The following is a 22,993-nucleotide window of genomic DNA, read 5'->3' on the forward strand; positions in this document are numbered from 1 at the left end:
CAAATGACAGGAAGGAGAATAAGCACGTTATAATAAGTAATTGACTCCATGAGGAAGAGGAGAAGAACAAAAAATGATATTAAGAAGAAGGAGAAGACGAAGGAGAAGAAATATAAGGAGGGGAGTTGAAGAAGTAGACACGAATCTTACTCTGAAGAGTAATACTATTTTAAAACTGACAAAACATACCAATAAAACAAGTCTCAACTGTCGTCGGGTGTTCTCTAGAAAATTAATCAAACTTTTTTTTCTACTGTAATCCAAAATAGTTCATTAAGTGTCGCAATGTTTTTTGTGTGATTTCTCGCGAACTAAATACCAAATTTCTAAAGATAACACAACACCACATTGTACACATTTAGAATACAAAAATACCCCACCTCTTCTCGTATTTTAAATACCCTGAAATAGATTCAAATGCGTGAATTTCTTGGTAAGAGTGGTTTGAGAATACGGAAGTGACAATTTGATGAATGCAAAAGCCTTTCCCGGTTGGTCCGAAGGGAGACTATTGCGTTTTCTTTGTGTCAACAGATTCGTCTTATCCCGATGTGCTCCCGCAAAAGACTAAGGGTGTCTCCTTGAAAATGGTGAGGATTTTATTTTGAGGATCCGTGTTGTGTCAGCTTTGAAGTGCTTGCGCTAAAAGTAAGTTGGGACATGTTTTCCAGCCCCTTTGTTGATCATAATGACATATTACAGAATAGGTAAATGAGACTACGGACAATATTCTATTTCCTCTTTCAATCTTTTCATTGCTCTTCTTTCTTCCCTTTTTCTTTCTTCTTGTCTCTTACCGTGTTATCTGATTGCTTAAAGGAGATTGAAACCTTTGGAACAAGATAGCTTGTGTGAAAACAGAAAAATCAAAGAAACAGATTAACAAAAGTTTGAGAAAAATCAGACAAATAATGAGAAAGTTATGAGCATTTGAATGTTGCGATCACCAATGCTATGGAGATCCTCATATTGGCAATGCAACGAAGATGAGTGATGTCACTTGTGAACAACTCTCCCCATTACTTTAGTATATATTTCACTTAATCTGCCTCTTTTATCACATCTACTATATCAGTAGATCATGTCTTCTTGTTATAGGAGGGCATGAAATACAGATTTAAAAAATACATCATGGATACATAGTTTGTATCACCTTAAGAAAAAACAAAAAGAGACATTTTGGGGGTGTTTTAGAGTCCATCAAAGGGAAGGTTGTTCACATGTGACATCACACATCCTTATCGCATTGCCAATGGGAGGATCTCCATAGCATTAGTGATTGCAACATTCATATGCTCATATCTTTCTCATTATTTGTCCGATTTTTCTCAAACTTTCTTTGTTTTTTCTCTTTCAACACAAGCCTTTTTGTTCCAAAGGTTTCATTCTCCTTTAAAGAAAAGCCACACCCCCTTCCCTTAATGCCCTCGATGTCGTATCTAGCTCTGTCCTATCGCACCTTCATAAGATGCGAATGTTCATAATACCTAGATGGTACAGTCAATTTGAAGTTTGCTGATAATAATGAAATTTTAAAAACAAAATGCATTTCCTTCTTATCCATTCTAAATCGCATGCATGATATGTCTTCGATTGTGACAACATAGCAAGAGATAACATGGAATTGAAACAAATGTTCCATAATGTTATATTCGTCTGAATATAACAAGGTAAGGCGTCCTTTCGAGTTCTGTCACCTAACATTCTTTGCAAATGTCTTCAACTCGAAGGTGGGTGTTATGTTTCTTGAAATTGAAGTCATTTGCGTCAAATGCGAAATGGCAATACTTAAAAGAACGTTTTACCTATTTCTTGAATTGAACATGCTGAAGGCATTTTTGTGTCAAATGAGAAATGACAAGACTTAAAGAACGCCTCATCTCACCTGTGCGTTTGGGAGAATTGAAATCGAATTGTTTCGACAAATTGGGAGGCAATTCCAAGACCTTATCTTTTATATGAAAAAGCAGGTAAATGCTTGTGTTTCATTTTGTAGCACCGAGATTGCTTTAGAATAATCGAGAATTTCCTTTCGATTGCGCTCTTTTATTATACCATCACTTTTCTGCAAGATGTATTTAAACGATGTATCCATAAGAGATTACCCAGGTAAATTGAATGGAACGTTTCCCCGTGTTTTTGATTGCCCTACAATATGTTAGTGTGCGCATTGATGGTGTCACTGGCATGTCTAATCTTTATTTAGCACATTGAAGATGGCATGTGGGTCTGTCTTTGGTCTAAATAGAATCCTTTATGGCGATACGTAATGGGAATACCGGGTCACATGACCTTGGCTCGTACACATTATACGTACGTCCCGTCTTAACTTCAATAACTACGTCATTAACTGGAACTTTGCTTTTAGCATATAAGAGACGCGCTAAATTAAGACTTGCATTGGACTTTTCTCAAGTGGAGATTGGTTAGAAATGTTGATGCACTTGTCCCTTGAAAATTGTTACGTTGATGAGGTCCGTTGACCAAGACCATCACCAAGCTGATATGTATGGTGAAATGATTATAGAAGAAAACTAAAGAGAAGGTTAGGTGAAAAAATAGTGGTCTCGAAACGCATGCACTCGTCTATTTTCAGCTATTTTTTAGCATGATAGAAAGAACAAAATGGTATATCGTTTGTAAATGCGATGAAATGTAAATGATTTAAAGAATAGATTATTTCACAAATGTAATTGGATGTCTAGATCGAGTATTTGACTGGCAAATTTTGAATGTAACCTACGCACGTAATAAAAGATATTTTTGAAATATTATTTCCCAAAATGCTGGATTTGATTTGCTAGTTGTAAATGACGTCTGAATAATAAAAAAATCTACCCTTAGCTATTTGCTTGTAATTTTGCCAGACTATGTTGTGTGTTATGTTTCAATGAAAAAAAAAAAATCGCTAAAAGTAAAAGAAATGCCAAAATAAAGATATACGTGAAATTGTGTGAAAAATTTATGTTATCTTAACAGCATCAAAAACTCGAAAAATAAATAATGTGGACGTAAAACTGCATTGATCGTACCAGCACGACCAATGCGACCGAAAGAAGAGACATGTTATCAAACTGGTAGTACGACCAAAATGGCGCCTTGCGTTTTGTAAGACCATGTCATCACACATGTCTTTGCGTGCGTATCCAGTATTGTAATTCATTTAGGCGAATCCAAGGCCAACATCGAACCCCGGGGCCTTGCCCGAGGGCAAGGGTCTGCGTTGGCCTTCGCCCAACGTAGCTGACGTGGCAGAGGTCTGTTAAAAAGTACAAGCATTCATCCACGAAAACAAAACAGTATTTGAACATGAATTAGTGGCGGTAAAGTTGAGCAAATGTTTCTATGATGCAAGTGTTTTTCTTCTCCAGTGCTTTGAAGGTTAATAACTACCATGATTATCGTGCATGTGCAGGATAATGCATTACAAATTAAGGCTTCGTTAACCCTATACAAGCAAAATTTGTCAGGCCTTTACCCCCCCCCCCCTCCTGCATACAAAGTCTGGCCTGTATTATTGTAACTCTCGTACAAATAAGAAGTGGAGTTACTGGGTCAAGAATAAATCATATGAAATAGCCTACACGAATGAAATAATAATAATAATTATTATTATTACGAATGAAATTTGGGATATGAGTTAAATACGAAGAGATATGTCATGAAAACTGCCCCTACTGGGATGACTGACATGACTGAAGTGATTTAACATTGTTAATAATAAATAATAATAACATAGGGTATTTGTATTGCGCACATATCCACCTTGTTAGGTGCTCAAGGCGCTCCTATACTACCCGGTTAAGCTAGGCGTTCATAGCGCACACAGCTTTTTAAGGAATTACTTCCTACCGGTACCCATTTACCTCACCTGGGTCGAGTGCAGCACATTGTGAATCAGTTTCTTGCTGAAGGAAATCACGCCATGGCTGGGATTTGAACCCACGACCCTCTGTTTCAAAGTCCGAAGACTAATCCACTGGGCCACAACGCTCCACTTATTACGTTATGTATTAGAAGAATTGTAAGCCAGAGAAATTACATGTATATTCATTTATTTAGTTATTTCTTTTCTCTAAGCAAGTTCATTGCATTAAAAGAATATTCCAGAATGTCTCAGTTAAGCTTTGTTAAGCACGCATGTTAAATGAGGCGCTTCAGTGTCTGATATTTTGGTAATTTACAATGGATGTGTTTATTTTGCCATTTATTTCATGTAAATAAATAGGAAAGAAGAAGATACTTTACCAACTAAACTTCTTTTGATCAGTTTTGATCTCCGTTCATCTAAAGACCCATATTTGCTTGCCATACCCAAAACTCGTACAAAATCGGGTGATCGCACATTTAGTGTTACTGCTTCTAAAGAATGGAACAACATACCCACTTTCATTAAATCATCAAACTCTTCAGATCAATTCAAGAAACTTCTAAAATTAAAACATACCTCTTTTCCGATTAATTTCTTTTGAATGTATTTTTATTGTAATTATTATGTAATCTTGTTTTAAACTCGTTTGTAAACGCTGTGATATAGTTAACTATGGAGAGCGTACTAAATGCTAGTTATTATTATTATTATTATTATTATTTTAATTAATTGTTAAAAAGGCATGATTCGGGATCTGGAGCAGTAGCAGATTCGACTTTGAAAACAAAAGTCGGTGCTACAAAGTCCCATTTGTTACCCATGCCTGTGGTACTATGTCATTAACATGAAACCTAAAAAAAAGATCGCGCCTGGAAATCTTTATTCAGTGCTGGCTTCATCAAAAAGAGAGAAATATAAAATGACCGGATGTAAATATTTTAATTTTATCCATACACTAATTATTTGTTATATTAATATCTCTCGGAGATTTAGCAAATGATGATTTCTTTGGTCACAGATAATTATATTACAGGCTGGTGTCTGCACTGGACCTAGTGTGCACAATTTTTTTTTCTTTCGCTCTGTGTTGTTTTATCCATATTACACTCAATATGTAATAACACATGAATCAAATTAAGTTTAGTCGAGTTTTTTTATAACGCCTTTCTTATGCCTACTAAAATAATCTCTGTGTGTTTTATTTTCAATTTGTTATTCGGTGTTTTGTTTTCATGCAAGATAATGAACTTCAGACAGATGGGCATAGACGGGTGAACCATTTATGTGTGGTAATGGGGAGATGTCCCAGAAATAATAATTTTCACTTTATAGACTCCTCCCAAGTCATGACAAATATTCCATCGCCGAGCACAAAATGAGAATTATGCAGAGAAGATACAGGCAAGCCCCCATATACTATCGTACTCTATGCAGTCTTCATTGCATCCTGGCGAACTCCATATATTTGCTTATTTTCGTAATTCGTTTTAGATCACCTCTTAAGGGGCCAAGGAAGTACAGTGGGGTTTTTCTTTTAAAGTGGAAACTGACCACTTCCGATTTGTCAAACATTTGTGTTTTTAGAGCTCAGGCATGTTTTGATAATAATAATAATAATAATAGCGGTATTTATAAAGCGCCTTTTGCCTGAGGATACAAAGCGCTGCTATTATTACCCCGGCTTTAGCTCGAGCTGCCATCACCGGCGCTCAGTGCATGCAAGCAATTAATCCTGCCGGGTACCCATTCACCTCACCTGGGTCGAGTGCAGCACATTGCGGATAAATTTCTTGCTGAATGAAAACACGCCATGGTTTGGATTCGAACCCTCTGTTTAAAAGGCGAGAGTCAGAACCACTAGACCACGACGCGCCCGTTTTAGATCATGTTAAGGCAATTATTAAAACACAATTTACCAAATATTGACTAAAATGAAATAAGTGAAGATTGGGGACCATACTAGTAGTGGAACAGAACAAAAATGTTTCAGCGCCAGGTTTCCTCACAATATTGTGTCAAATTAGGCAGAACTGTGTAAAAATCACTCAACATCGTGTGAAACGCCCACAACAAAGTGGAAAATTCACATGACATTGTGTAACATTCACACAGCTATTATCGTTTATTATTCAACCAATGAAGTGTGTATATTGTGACCGAGTCAACTTACCTTGGATCTGTCAAGCTCAAAATTTATCGCTTGGCCCAATAGTTAAGCAACCAATGGGATCATAAAACGAAGAGCAGGGAAGTAGTGATGAATGTCAGTGCATGTTTTTCAATCGTGATTTATTAGAAATATGTCTTGATCGTTAGATTGATATCCTTCGGAACTATTTCTGATAGGATACGAGATGGACTCACTGTAATTTCAGAGCTGATTTACGGTAGAAGAAACGTACATCAATAATGCCCACTGATCAAATTTAGAATATTTTGAATTTTTGTTTGCTGAAATTTATGGTGGAAGTTATAGAAATTATATACAACAAAAAAAACGTAAGGAAATTATTAATCCAGCTTAAACCTCCGGCGACAATTGCCCCTGGCCTTATTTCGTCTAAGATGTAGGGTTAGAGTTGCAATGGGATTCTTTTTTAAGTTTAGGGTTAGGCTTAGGTTAGGATAGGTTACACTAACCAGGAAGTGCGCGTCTCGTGCGTATGATCTGACCTATGCAATGATGCGTTTAAATCGGACGCAAATGAAACACAAGTGCTACTCCAAATCACACTGTTAAACAACTTTTTGAAAAACCCCAAGTGTTTCTGGTATGGAGTCGGTGGTTACACTTCGTAATTCCGAAGGTTGTTTATTCCGAAGGTTCGTAATTCCGAAACACGTAAATTGCCTATACCTCGATGTTCGTTAAAACGAAAAGGGTCCGAACATTTGTGGCGTAATTCCCAAGGTTCGTTATTCCGAAATGAAAATGAGGTTCGTTAGTCCGAAAACGAAATGAGGTTCGTTAGTCCGAAGGTTTGTTAGTCCGAAAAGGAAATGAACAACGAACCTCATTTCGTTTTCGAATAAACGAACCTTCGGAACGACGAACCTTATTTCGATTTCGGATTAACGAACCTTCGGAATAACGAAGCTTCGGAATTACGAACGTATACGGGAGTCGGTATAGCTGGTGGGACTGTGGCATTACAGTGGTGTTCATCTGTCTGAATGTCGTGAGCATGGTGAGTAGAGCAAAACGTCATAGTGAAGAAGATGAATGGGAGGACTGTTTTAACGTAGCTTCGTTAGTTCACGTCATAATTTAACATACCACAGACCCGGCCTGCTTCATCATCACAACAAATGTTGATTCATAAGTGCCCTACCAAGATAAGGGTGTAAGTGACAGCCTATTCGAGATGTATACAGTTTTTACATATCTTAAAGTGCCTCAGTGGATGGCCTTATATTTCTCTCTGTCGGAGAGTGAAAGGGAACATTTAAAATATTGAATACCCATTGATCAAATTTCAAAAATCTGCAATTGATGATACACATGCGTAAGTATATCCACCAGTGCCATGAATTGCTAGATCTCCAATGTAAAATTATGAATCCATGAGATCGGGTACAATTTATGAATATAAGAAATCCCACGACATTATGACTGTGTACAATATTAACAAGGTTATATCACGCATGAAAGATTCTAATCAAACTTGTCAACGTGTGGGTTTAAGTGTTTGAAATGACATACCAATTTCTTTATGTTTCTTGTCTGACAGACAGGCAGCATGTGACACTTTTTATCGTAACGAAATGATGAACATGCACTGTAAAAACTGCGGTGTTAAAACTGACACCAATTGGTGTTAATAGAGGACCACACCCTGAGGTGCTAAAATTACACCCTAGAGATTAAACTAACACAAAAGAGTGTAAATGTAACAGCAAAAGGTGTTGTAATAACACCTATAGGTGTAAAACTATCACCACCAATTTAACACCGGTGTAAAATAACTGGTGTGGTCCTGTATGTACACCGGTTAACATCACAGTTTTTGCTGTGTGCTAACATGTATGATTGTGAAGGAAGCTGTTTCATAAAGCTAATCGCAGGTTACGAACGGCTTTACTGACGCTTATGGATCCTTTCTTGTGGTATATGTTACTACATAATTTTCATTGATGTTGAATTAGCGCCTTTGTTGTTCGTAAAGTCTCTCGTAACTTAGTAGGCCTACAGCTTTATGAAAAACCTGATATTAGTTACCTGAAAGTAGGGTATTAGTTTGCAAGCTGTAGCTCCAAGCCACCAGGTTTCCGTAACGTCACCAACTGCAGTCGGTCCGAAACAGATCAAAGACACCAGGATATCGGCAACACTCAGGTTCATGATGTAGTAATTGGTAACCGAACGCATGTGCTCGTTCCTCAGTACGGCATAAACTACCAAGAAATTCCCGCCAAGCGCCATGAGGAGCAGGAGCAAGAAGAACCCCAGAATGACCCATTCGTGCGTTCTGGGATAGACCATCTCAAAGATAAGGTCATAAAAGTATGAGTCGTTGCCGAATAAGGAGGAGTAATCATCGTACAGGTTCGCGGGGCTCACGGGCTCCATGGTGACATACATTCAATGGGTTGCCGTAGAGGGCGGGCTATGCGTTTCAATGGAAAGTTGGTAACGGTGTAACGATGATTTGTAATGATATTCCCCTTGGCGTCTTTGAGTCGAGTGATCTTCAGGGTACGGGTCACATGCTAGAGAATACCATCATCAACGCGTTTTAATTCTGATCCAAAACTCCTTCAATATTTGTCTTCGCACCTGTACAGAACAATGAATCAGAGTAAATATTGATTACTAACCCGATACAACTTTACAAATCATAATGATGATTTCTGACCGTATTACAATAAATGTGTGGACTTCCTGACTATTTAGCCACCTATAATTAATCAATGTAGTGATTCAATTATTGACCCGGATGAGCCCATATATATGTAACAATGTTTGAACAGTATGCAAGATTCAACTTCTTTTTTCAGATCAGTCCCGTTGTTATATTTTCTATACCCTACCGTTATCTGTTGAACTTATTTTCAAAACAATTCTAGCACAACTGAAACCGCATGAATAACATTGATCTATTATGCCACTCTAAACCCCTTCCGATACAGGCTCACCTCTTGTGAAAAAAATATACAGGGATAGTTTGATAACCTGTTATCATGGTTATGAGGACATTTCAGTAGAGAGCGGGGCCGCAGATTGGAGCGCTTATTAATAAACTCCCAATTATGTTGGTGATGCGGGTAAGGTGGTTGGGGTAAAATTGCAGACATGAAGCAGAGGACAGTCATTAAGGAGTTTTCGCTCAGTAACGTGTGGAGGATTCATTTCCAGAGTAAATGTACTGAAAATGCCCCTACATGACCATGATGACAAAGGACAGCTGTAAGGTCTTAGTTGAAAAATGGGAGAAGCGGAGCAGGAGTTTCGTGCTAGGTTTCAGAACTTAAGAAAATGGCAAATGTCGTTTGTCCAGACTCTGGGAATGAAATTGCTTGCTTAATTTACGAATTCTCGACAAAAATGGCGTTGGTATTCATTTTCATAACGGGCATTTGACAATAGATTTTCTCTGCTTTCAATTCCCCAATATATCGCTGAGTGAAAAACTCCCTATTTAAAGGAGCATACCGACCTGGGGCCCGTTGCATAAAACTCGTCGCATGCACCACGAACCGTCCTCTCTGCGCACTTCGAATTCGATGTGCGATAGCGACGGTATCTATTCCACGAACCGTCCTCTCTGTTACGATGTCCACTGTGGCGTAAATAATTAATTTCAAGAAAATAAAAAGATACGGGATGAAACCTTAGAACCTGAACTTTTGAACAAAGACACCGGTAAATATTTGGCTCTCCTTGTAGGTGCACTTATTGCTGGTTTTAAAAAAGCTTTCTTTAAATGCGTTTTCTGCAAAACTATGTTGTATGATGATTATTTTCAAAATAATGAATTCGACGAATGTAATGAGTATGTGTACCTGAAAGAAATAAAATAAAAAGGTAAAACTAACTTTCGCATCGAAGTGCGCAGAGAGGACGGTTCGTGGTGCGTGCGACGAACTTTTTTACCTGAGAAAACTCAGGTTGTTTTTACCGGAGTTTTTGCGCTGTGTTAAAGTCAATGGCAGAGATCAGACTAACCTTAGTTTTCAGTTTTTACCAGAGTTTTCTCAGGTAAAAAGTTTTATGCAACAGGCCCCTGGAGGGATGTCACAGTCACACTGCCCAACCTGACCACAGCTATAGCGATGGATAGCAAATATGAAAGAACGTTTCTGATTGGTTCCTGGTCAGCATTTTAAACCAAATGTGCGTGAAACATTGATGTTGATTGGCCCGTCCATTTAGCGATTGATCGCGGCTAACCTTTGTTTTACGGGGCCGAGTCCGACCTGTGCGTTAAAGGGCAAGTCCACCTCAGAAAAATGTTGATTTGAATCAATAGAGAAAAATCAGATAAGCACAATGCTGAAAATTTCATCAAAATAGGATGTAAAATAAGAAAGTTATGACATTTCAAAGTTTCGCTTATTTAAAAAAAAAATTATATGAACGAGCCAGTACATCCTAATGAGAGACTCGATGATGTCACTCACTCACTATTTCTTTTGTTTTTTATTGTTTGAATTATACAATATTTCAATTTTTACGAATTTGACAATTAGGACCTCCTTGCCTGAAGCACAAAATGTTAAAATAATGGAATTCCACGTGTTCAGGGAGGAATGAAACTTCATTTTACATGACAATGACGAGAAAATCAAAATATTTCATATTTCATATAATAAAATACAAAAGAAATAGTGAGTGAGTGAGTGATGTCATCAACTCTCTCATTTGGATGTAACTGGCTCGTTCATATAACTATTTTGTTGAAAATAAGCGAAACTTTCAAATGCCATAACTGTCTTATTTTACATCCGATTTTGATGAAATTTTCAGTGTTGTGCTTGTTGAATTTTTCTCTTTTTATTCAAATAAGGTTTTTGTTGGGGTGAACTTGTCCTTTAACGGACGCAAGGCTGAAGCACAAGATGACAAGCCTCAATCAAAGACTAGTTAATAGAAAGTTGCTTAAATAAAGGAGAAAAGAGAGTTAAAGTCAATACTTCTCAAAAGGGTTGTACGAGAGGGGGGGGGGGGTGGAGATGGGGTCAGGGGGAAGGGGGGATGACTAGTAGTGACAAGCTAGCATAATGAAAAAAAAATCGTTTGGTGGATGGTGGGCCAGACAGAATAAAACGAACGAACTCAAAATCAAGTTAAACTTCTAAGAATAGCTTTTGAGATAGAGAGAAAACAAAAACAGAAAGGGAAACCTGGGAATATTATGCCTCGAAATTCTTTGATACGAAGATATCAAAAGACTAAAGACGGACAGAAAATAGTTATTCCAATCAATTACATATTTGACCAGGTTAAAGGATATTCCTACGTTTAAATCCTCATGCAGATAAATCAGTTTTGACTGGTAAGTACTGGATGACGATCGATTCGGACGTTGATAATGGCTCTAACCAACAAGACACATCGTCAGAATCTGCTTGCGATGCTGGTTAATAACACAGGGTAGTTTGTGCGCAGGCGATGCGTGGTTTTGTGATAACTTTGGCGGGAAATCTGCGAAATTAAGCTCGCGCGACAAATTGGACATGAAAGTACATCGGTTCGCATTTTAGAAGCTGAAATTGGATGGGAAGTGGAGCTGCATGACGGAAGAAGCAGGCGCGAAGAACTAGCCAACAAGGCCATGGAGACTAAAAAAAAGATGGTATCACCTATATAATCTTTATAATGAATAGCTGAGAAATGCAGGTCAAAACTAATCTTGAGGCATTGCAAAAGCTATAGCGTTAAGTTTGATTTAAAAGTGACTCTTTTATAAACCTTTTACTTGTTGATTGATGATAAACATATAGGCATAATCATTGCAGAAATTCAATTCAAATATTCATTTTCTTCCATTTAAAAAAACAAATTGAAGAGCAGTTACAACAACAGGAATAAAACTAAAATCTATGACCTTTTCTACTATAGTTCTTGTGATGATAGTTATGGGAATGATGCTTACTCTTCTTATTGATATTAATAATATTTTTGTCATTATCAATAATACAATTGATATCATTTTGTAGTAGTATTAGTATAAGTATTTGTATTACAATTATTAGTATGTTATTATCATTATTATTACTATCATTATCATCACCATCGTTATCACCGTAATTATATAATTATTATTATTATAAATTGTGAATGTTATTACTACTATAATCATCATTGTCTTTTTTTCATAATAATTGGTATTTTTGAAGATGAAACTCTTATTAACGTCTTCATGTACTTTATCACCATTAAATTCATTATCATGTCCTTATCGTATATTGATCCTAAGAACATTAAAACCTAATGAAAACTTTACGAAAGAAAAATTCACAAAGGTAAAAGTATTTGAAACATTAGAATGCAAAAAAGAAGGAGAAATAGAGGAAATTAAGGATAGAGGAAGGGGCGAGAGTGATTATGATGATATCATTTTGGTCGACATGCAGATTCACCGCATCTTGTGGGGAGAAATCAATAATTAGATTAATAGACGGCGTTGTGAATTTTCTTTCTGTTAGACAACAAAGTAATGACAAATTTCTCTATTTCAACACATTTCAAGGGATTTTTCCCCTACATAATGCTCTACGATACAATCATGTAGGAATTCTCCGAAAGTGACGTATTATGTTCTTGTGACTGTGGTAATGAAAAGAAAATCATGATAATCTCCCTGTTCAATAGCTGTTGCCACAAAGTTGAAACTCATTAGCTCGGAGGGTAATTGGCTTAATGCTTGCTTAAAAGTCGGCAGCGCGCGTGCCATGAATGTGTACATTGTGCAAATGTGAGCATTTTGTTTTTGAATTAAAAAATGGCATACGTTTACCAAACGGTCTCTTTAATATGGCAAAACTGATAATAAATAAGCTCTCCTTTAGTGGTCATGAGACTCTTGGTGAATGAAGAAATGGTGAATGGAGGAAGACGTATTGTACTAGAGGGGCTTTCAAATTATTGGTCAAGAGATTCAAACTACACTTTGAAATTCAGTTTCATAATAAATATCATCCAATCAGAGCCCGTAACACAAATCTTAGCGGTGAATAGCAAAATGAAAGAACACTTCTAATTGGCTACTGGTCAGTAGTTTGAATTTAATGTGCTTGTAACATTGATCCAGACTGGTCAGTCCATTTAGTGATTGATCGCTAAATCTTCTTCGTGTTACGGAGCCCAGATCCCTGTTAAGTCAAGTTTAACGATTTTCCACTGGGCTGTGTTTTACGATTGATCATACACAATAATCAACGCAATCGATTTAAAAAAAAACGGTCCCAAAATCAATTGTTAAGTTTAATGTTACAGGGGCCCAGGTGTAGTCGCTCTGTTTTCAAAGAAAAATAACAATATACAGTAAAAAAAAATGCCCATCAAGTTCAAGAGCGCTACTCGTTCGCTGCTTCCTAATCCAGCCCACCTTTCCACGTTATCCTTAGTCGTTCGAAAGAAGGTCAATAAAAGCAATAGCTTTGTCATTAATTTTGATATACCCCGAGTACACTCGACTTGGGTATAAGGAGGGCATGAATCATTTCATTTCCCTCTCAACTCCAAGTTGAACGGGGTCTTCAGGTAAGTAAACGCTCTTTGCAAAAGACTTGGCAAACACTTAGCATGCTTAGAGTAAAGGTATTGGAAAGCGGGTTTTTCTGCAGACGTTTCTTTCTAATTTCTTTTGGGTCAGGGGTTCCCCCTCTCTGGCTCTGTCTCTCTCTCTCTATCTTACTAACTCTTTTAACCCTCTATTTTTTCTCTCTTTCATTTTCTCTCCAACTCTTGCTTTCTTGTGGTTTTCGGGCATTATTGTTACAACCCATTGTATTGTCAAAACAATAACATCATCGACATCAACTACCCATGAAGCAGAGTAATTGATACCACTATACTACTCCTCCCTTCCCCGCTCCTCCTGCTGTTGCTGTTACCATGGTTACTACTTCCATTATTTCTATAACTCTACTGGCATAGCCCTAAGAAGTGGGGGTGCTGGGGGGGGGGGGGGGTGCTGCGTGTATCATTCTCAACAGGCAACACCCCTGGAATTGTGGTAAGTGTGACAAAATGGAAAAAATGCAATCGAAAAGAAAAGTCTTTTTTTTCTTTTTTTGCTTGTCAAATTTCTCGGGACCAAAATGACCTACGTTTTTTGTTGTAGCGAATCCTCTTTTTATATTATTTTATTTATTCTCTTATTTGTTTATTTATATTTATTTATTATTATTTTTTGTGGGGGGGAGGGGGTTGTCAAATTTGAATCAGCAACCCCTGACATTCCAAGGGCCTTGTCTACTACGATCATTACTGGTTCTTATTTTACTATTTCTACTACAATTACTACCAAATAGTTTTTTAATGTTATATTGACCATATTAGAAGAAAAAATGCCTAGAAAACTGAACAGACTTCCATATTAACATTTTTTTTTTACAAACAGAACATGTTCCATATTCCCGTTAGAATCGCATAGACCCCCGCGAAACACCACTTTCTCAGACAATTAAGTTCGTTGTGTAGCAATGAAAAAGTCAAGTGCTCAAGTCTTAAGTTCCCCCGTCTTAGGTTTCCCGATACGTGCATGCTAATATTTTCCACTTTAAGGCTCAACTCCATGTCAATACATCTTGTCAATGAAAAGATTAGACTATACGGACACTGTATTCATTTTTCATATTCCTATATATCTTGTTAATTTGTCCACCTCAGGTCCTGGTGCCATTGGGTGGCCTCAGGGGCAAACTCAGACATTTTAACATTGAAGCAATCAATTGTGAGATGATAAACAACTAAGTACTACATTTTGAAAGTATGAATGTGTTTATTCAGGCATCCCCCTCTCTGAAAAATGTGTGTGTGTGTATGTCAGAGTGTGTGTGCGTATGAGCGTTCATGTGTGCATGGAAAGTCCGCGGTTCGATCCCCGGCCGCGGCACCTATGCCCGTGAGCAAGGCATTTAATCTACAATGCTCTTTTATCCTGCTTTCAAATATAAGGAAATGCTATATAAGCATTATTGGTAGCTAGGTGTGCACTTGTTAATAAAAAAAATGCTGCCTTGGATCAGAGACAGTATACAGAACAACATGCGAGGGTTGATTTTCGAACCCGCCTGCTATTGTCAAATAATTGATCAGATAGCATGATTTTAGACATTTTTGAGAAAAAATGTACATGTTCTTTTCCAAGCCATGAAGTTGGTAATATCATGAACTTGTAATAATCCGAGAGTAAATATGAAATATAAGAATCGTGATAGTTGTATGCTGTATCATGTTCAAGAATAATGTTATTAGGAGGTTTCTGGAAGAGGGCCTATGGGGCTATTAGGACACCCGATTTAATCAGAACTCACGCAAAATTTTGTATAGTTGTAAAAAAAACTGTTTGAAAACCGAACCTTTGTTAAAATATTTATGAAACGGTAACGATATTCCCCTGATTTGTCATGTTTATCGCATATCGGAATGGCATATAAGCGCTTTACTGTACTTGCACCCATCACGCTAAGCCGATGTGCTAATCAAATATCATATTGACGCTTGGGGTTTAGGGTTACGGCTTAATTAAAAACATGATACTATGAGAATACAAATATCGCGACTCTAGGCCCATTTGATATCAATAATTTATCTCATGGAATTTCAGTTATTTACTGAGAATATAACACAAACCCTCATAAATGTTAGATATGAAAGGGATCAAGTATTGTCGTTTTTTGTTTTTAGCCTGTAACGACACGGTATCGATTTTATTCTTTAAATGAATGAAGTTGATAAATTGATTCGGCAGGGGATGGACATGCTGAATAGGAAAGGAAAAGAAAAGGAGGGAGAGTAAACGGTATAACGATATGAAATAAGTATGATGAAACAAAAGCCACCACAAAAAAAGCAACAGTGGCCTTTAATTAAGCTGCCAACGAAAAAAAAAGACGACGAAAGAAGAAGGGAGTGTGGGAATGGACAGCACTTGCACTTCCAGCACAAAAAAACGAAAATAGTGAGGGGAGGAAAAAAAGCCAGTTCATCCCACACATTTCGCCTTATTTTCCATGGCGAGACTTTTCTGGTTAACGGCTGTTACAATCACCTGGGAGTTGTGCGTAATCATCATCGGTCACTTGGTATTTAAAAGACTTTTCCGCTGGAAAGATCACAGTGCACCTACAGTATGCCCAACAGTGTGTTCACAGTGTTGGATACACTGTGAAATTATCTTCACACTGTTCAATTCGAGTATTCTAACAATGGAAATCACATCTTAACAAGCTCCACTGTGTTGAATAACTGTGAACACTCACCAAGTTGAGGTGCCCACAGCGTGGAATCGAATCTTCATATCCCCCACGATGTGAACACATTGTAAATAAGCTTTGAACACACTATGAACACACTGTAAACACCCTGTGAATACACTGTGAACACACTATGAACACACTATGAACACATTATGAACAGGCTGTGAGTACACAGCGTGAATGATCTGGTAACACACTTTAAAACGCTGTGAACACACTGTATACTGAAAACACACTTTAAACACATTGTCAACACATTATTATCAAAAGGTAAACACACTGTGCATACACTGTGAACACACTGTTAGCACACTGTAAACATACCGTGTATACATTGTGTACACACTGTCAACACACAGTAAACATACAGTAAATACACTGTGATTACACTGTTAACACACTGTGTATAAACTGTGTACACACTGTCAACACACTGGAAACACACTGTGAATACACTGTGAACACACTGTTAACACACTGTAAATACACTGTGAACACACTGTTAACACACTGTAAATACACTGTGAACACACTGTTAACACACTGTGAATACACTGTGAACACACTGTTAACACACTGTAAATACACTGTGAACACACTGTTAACACACTGTGAATACACTGTGAACACACTGTTAACACACTGTAAATACACTGTGAACACACTGTTAACACACTGTGAATACACTGTGAACACACTGTTAACACACTGTAAATACACTGTGAACACACTGTTAACACACTGTGAATACACTGTGAACACACTGTTAACACACTGTAAATACACTGTGAACACACTGGAAACACACTGTAAATACACTGTGAACACACTGTAAAATACACTGTGAACACACTGCTAGCATACTGTAAACACACCGGTATACACTGTGTACACACTGTTAACACACAGTAAGCATACTGTGACTACACTGTGACTACACTGTGAACACACTGTAAATACACTTGAACACACTGCCAACACACGGTAAACATACTGTGAATACACTGTGAACACACTGTTAACACACTGGAAATACACTGTGAACACACTGCACCTGTATATACAATGTAAATACAATGTGACATTTTTCATTTCATCAATATTCTGCAGCTCTTCTACTCGAATTTTCAGTTTGGTGATATACAGGTAGGCCTATTTGAAGCCAAATTATCCCGTGTTTAAAACAACCCAACCAAAACATGGATTCTTTTGAATATTTTGGTCAAAAACTGCAAGTTTCGGAAAAGCAAAAGGTGTGAAAAAAGCTCATCCGCAAAGAACAGGACGTATCATCGGAAGAGCGGTTTTGCGGCGCAAACAAGGAAAACAAAAGCCCAAATTAGCAAGAAAACATGTTTCTCCTTCACGGCCCGCTTACGATGAACATGATATATAGGCCTACTTATACACCGCTTAACTATTTTTGATGTCAGATTAAACCGCTGTGTAACATTATTCGTATGGAAATGTGGAAGGTTCTAGAATCAAGGTTACATTTTTTTTTACTTAATATCAACCGGTATGATATTAGGCGCATATCAGGGGGGGGGGGGTCAAAGGAGCAGATATTGCCAATTTGACTAATAATACATAATCGAATCTTTGGATTGTCATAAGTGCTTATTATACTTTTCAGCATTATATGCTTGTTTGAATGTTCTCGATTCATTCAAAGCCAGTTTAAGTTCAGATGGACTTTCCATTCGTACAAACTACATATTTTATACACTCTTAAAATGGTGGGCAACACACTGTCCACACAATAATTGGTTTTCAGAAATATTCCACTCTGGGTATAGTTTACAACCAATACTGTGTAGTTTTCATCCAAAGCACACATTTTTTTTATTTATTTCAAACTTCACAGAATTTGAGAAAGTTTTAACAAATGTTGTTGCCCAACATTTCCAATAGTAAAGATGGTCTCATTTGTCCCTTTTCGCGCATTTTACAACATTTTCATGCCATTTACATAGTTTCTCACAAATTTGAGACATTGTGAGGTATTTATTGATGAAGAAAGGTTCACACTATTACTTAATTAACAATATTTTATAACTGTGACTTCTTTCAAGATAATCATGAGAGAATGCGATTCGACGGATGAATCGAATTTATTATTTTTTCCTACGCTATGGCCGTCCGCACCGAGGGGTATGACACGGAGTCCTATCCCCGTGCCGTAATATTTAGAGTCCTTTTTTTAACGAGGAGGTTCATAAGATTGATTACTAGAGGTCAGCTTGATTAAGGAATTTCATGAAAATCTTGCAATTATTGTTAATACCCTGGCAACATGGTGAAAGTTGCATCATAATGGAAAGGTTGCTTTTATTGTAAGCCTTCATGTATATGAAATGGGCCTTTAGTTGTCCAAAATCAATATTAAATGTCATAAAGTACCTATTGGATGCTCGGTCTCCCAATAATGCCCCCATCTATGCTGCGCCTTTAACGCCCCCGTCAGAAAAAGAAAATATGGCTATAAACAATGAAGTAAATGCTACAATAGGGAACAGTAGTCTTTGACATTAATGGACACTTTCGTGTGGGAATCCCTGCTAATTCTCCGGATCTCGGTTTACATGACACATTCGTGTAAGGAGGTGAAAGTGAAGTGTTCAATCATTGTAGCCAAGACGATTAAGGACTTTTCATTGATCGAGTTATAAGGTACAAGCGGCCCCCGCATTGTACCCCCATCTTGACTGACCGCAAATCGTGAATCAATAGGGCTTTTTGAAATTTAAATTGCCCATGTACTGGCTTTATCGTGCAAGCCATCTCGAAAAACCCGTTTTGAGTTCTCAATCATGTCAATCGCATACTAAAGAAAACAACCTGTTAAAGGTCGCTCTAATTATAAGTTAGTTTAATAAAATCAGGAAAATGAAAGAGAGGAAGGAATATTGATGAAGTTAGATCAAAATCCGTAGAGTAATATTCAAGTTACGATGTCCTTTAGATTTATTTTTTGACATAGACTGGCTGCATTCCCCCACCCCCTCCAAAAAAATTATGTAACATCGCATTGATTCCATCAATAACAATAAAACAAAAATGTTTTATTGACCCAGTTAAGAAACTGGTATACCAGCGAGCCCTGCTTACATAATACATATATATATATATGTTTTTTAAATAAATTCACACCTAGTTATCAAAAATGCATATAGCATTTTGATTTATTTGAAAGCAGGATAAAAGAGCATTGTAGAGTGAATGCCTTGCTCACGGGCATAGCTACCGCGGCCGGGGATCGAACCCCGGACTTTTTCGTGTATAGCCAGGCGCCTTAGACCACTCGGCCACGGTACTCCAATATATGTTAATCGCGATAGATATTTTACAATGGTTTACAGTTTACTGAATAATATATAACTTTTCATTTATAGGCGAAATGGAATAATGTGTCCGATGATTAGTTAAATGCACACGTAGACCTTTTGAGAATATGTTAGGAGAGAGACAGTGGCAGGGAAGGGAGGGGGATAGAGGGTGGGAGGGAAGAAGGAGAGAGAAAGGGGAAGGGGGAAGGGGCATAATTGGGATGATTTTTTTGTGCATGTTTAGAGGCAAACAGGAATTAGGTCTACCAGAACGCAAAACAAGATTGGCAGATAAGGGTTGCCGGTAAACTTGACCGGCAAGGGTGGCCAGGGGCAGGGAGGGGTCTATTTTGTTTCCTCCTGGATATAAATCGGGGATGTAGAAAGGCATTCCACAACATAGTAATAAATGGAGTATCAATCTTGCTAATAGTGAAAGTCATTCCATAGTGGCATCGATTGTAAACACCTTGCTTTCTAGTGTTTTGACGTAAGTCTTAAATCACACTCCAAAAACACACGTACTCCCTGTCCAGGTAACCCCGTAGTTTTACATAACATTGTCGGCAAAAGGGAAATCGACATCATCCGAGGAAACACCACTGGAAATGACGGGTGTTCACCAATCAAATTTATCTTTCTACTCATTGCGACATCATTGAACAGTATATGAAGCAATGACTAATTTTGTTTGAAAATGGTTGTTATATGTCACCATAATATATTTATATATATATACATATACACACACCCACACCCACACACTCATATATACATATATATTGTGTAAAGAAATGGATGAAAAGAACAATATAGGCGTAGCTTAAATTCAAGGTTCCCCAGAGCAATCTACCCTTACCCTTAATATTTAAAATAAAATAAAAGAGTTGCCAAAGCTGTTGTACATGTATAGCTTCACACACATCTATATATATATATAATTATATATATATATATATATATATATATATATATATATATATATATATATATATATATATATATATATGTTTATATATCTACACAGAATGGCAAATGTATTACTTTTTCAGATTTGTTACTTACCTTAATAGAGAAAAAAGACTTGCACATGGACTCGTCTGGTCGGGGGGGGGGGGAAAGAAAATATGAATAAACGAATAAATCTATAACTGATAAAAAGCAAGTCAATTGCCTTTTGATAACACAGGATTATATTTTGATATGAAGAAATGAGATTTCTGTAATTGATTTCAAAAATGATTAAATAATGAATCTGCTTGCCTCATATGCCTCGGCATGTACACTTGCTTAAAGGTACAGGTGTGACCAAATAATGTCAATGACCCTACGAAACCTGCCAAAACCGTCGGAAACTTGGAAACTTCAATATCCATGATTACGTCATAATGTTTAAGTCCACTCACATTTTAAGCTCTCCCTTGATGACGCACATTTTACGTGACATTTGTTTTGTCGTTGAAAGAACAAGGATATATAGAGAGAGTAAATCAGCAAACAAAGAAAAATAGTAGATCAATCAATTCTAAATAGTCAGTAGTGGTTTGATAAAAAAAGCCTGTCGGGATAAATGGCAAAAGATTGTAAACATGTTATGACGTCAACTATTCTAAACTTTATCACCGAATGGGCAACCTTTGCACAAAAACTAACCAGCTCTCTTGTGAATGTGACATGTGTGACGTTATGTAGTACGTAATCCACTTGTTTTTTTTAATAACCTTTTCGAAAGCCTTTACACTTTGGTTAGTTTACCCCTTTTAATGGTAAACATTGGTTAGGTGATGTAATAATAACCAAACCAAACAATTCAGCAAAATTGTAGTGGTCAAGGCAATGCTTTGTTAATTTTTCAATTCAGCTCATTGACTACTGGAACCAGGTGGTTCCTGTATGAAGCCTATTGGAATGACACAAATCCGTAGTCAACAGGTTAACTGTCATATGGATATAGCAACCTTTTCCACGAAAAGTTGTTTGCACAAAATGTATCTTTAAATGGTGTGATTGAATCATTTGCCTTAATATGATGTAAAGACGCGATTTGGCATTTTTAGCAGTCCACAAATGACAAGATAATACGATTGAATTCTAAAAAACAGTTTTTCTTGTGTGTCTTTATAATAAAGACAAACAAAAATCAGTTTACCATGTTTACTGACGAATTATAGCAAAACTATAAATCATGAAACTTTATACTCTATCGCAACGAAACCGTTTTTGGTGCCCGACTACAATGCATTCCATTAATGAAAAGCTATGACAGATGTTAAAAGGACATGAAAGAAATGTAATTAGTTTTATTCATAGCAAATCAAGATTGGCCACAGGTCATATCTGAAGCACCTTATCTTGATCAATTGCCAACTCTGGGGTTAGTCCAAACAGATTACAATTCTTGTGAAAGACTTGCCTCAACGAAAGTGAATTCTGTCGAAAGTTGGAAACTTCCAATGTCATCAAAACTTTACCCTTCCCTCAAATTGAGCTAAAAAATCTTACTAATGTTAGTTTTTAATGTGACAAGAAACATAAAGAAGATAATGACATTGAAAAGGGGGGAAATTAAACACTTTGCTACATTACCTGTCAACGTGTACGTAGGTTGCGGACATTCCAATGGCAAGGTGATCGAAGGTTGTTTGTTGTTTTTCTTCGATACACGAACTTGATGAAGATAAAACACGGCTATCGCATCATCCCGTGTCAGGCTTTCATGTTCTCATGTTTGCTTTTCACGAGCAAATAAGTCCGCGTGGCGTGAAGAGCTTACCGCCAAAAACCGTCTGAGCTTCAATTTTGATTAACGAGATCGCCCGGACTTAACCGGTTGTCGGGTGTACACGCGAAACAGAATCGGGGGAGAAATTAAGAAGCGCCGAGACACGCTCTTAATTCAGCGTATGCACAAACGATGCGTCAGCTTCGAAGGGAAGGGTACAGAGGTGCGGGGATTCGCGTGAAGAACCTGGGAGATTTGCGGTCCCGAAACTTATCCCATACACTCTCTATAACTATACACTCAATTATCAACCGGGAAACGCAAATACCCAAGGTGTGATATCTAGAAGCTAATTGTCATTGTAATATAAAGTCAACAGTAATAAAAAGAAATGTGAATCGCCGCTTAATGATCCACTGTCCATTTAATATTGTTTAATCTTCCACTTCTCCACCTGATAACACAAAGCTTTTGTCGATAGAATTTGTTTAGACGGTTGTAAGAATACAATCGTCTACCAAAGCATTATTGAAGATTCAATTAGAGAAATGAAGAAGCGTGATGAAATGGTGAGAAAAAGTCTATATTAGAAATGGAGAGTTCGAGTACACATAAGAACGGATTAAGTTTCCGTTTACCTCT

General features: G+C 37.2%; 1 protein-coding gene and 1 long non-coding RNA gene across 2 annotated transcripts in view; both read right to left on the reverse strand.

Annotated features, from left to right (window-relative positions):
* Nucleotides 1-8,385, reverse strand: part of LOC121420482 (orexin receptor type 2-like) — a 15,838-nt gene extending 7,453 nt beyond the window's left edge. Inside the window, exon 1 of the mRNA XM_041615135.1 lies at nt 8,091-8,385. Coding sequence (XP_041471069.1) covers nt 8,091-8,354 — 264 coding nt within the window. The 5' untranslated portion in view covers nt 8,355-8,385. The remainder of the gene's footprint in view (nt 1-8,090) is intronic.
* A 20-nt stretch (nt 8,386-8,405) lies between these two features.
* Nucleotides 8,406-22,707, reverse strand: LOC121420483. The gene is made up of 3 exons (XR_005970767.1): nt 22,216-22,707; nt 20,695-20,729; nt 8,406-8,648 (listed from the first exon to the last, which is right to left on the reverse strand). It is a non-coding gene; the product is annotated as an uncharacterized LOC121420483 (long non-coding RNA).
* Nucleotides 22,708-22,993: the final 286 nt, after the last annotated feature.

This window comes from Lytechinus variegatus, chromosome 8, assembly GCF_018143015.1.
Source record: "Lytechinus variegatus isolate NC3 chromosome 8, Lvar_3.0, whole genome shotgun sequence".
Taxonomy (NCBI): domain Eukaryota; kingdom Metazoa; phylum Echinodermata; class Echinoidea; order Temnopleuroida; family Toxopneustidae; genus Lytechinus; species Lytechinus variegatus.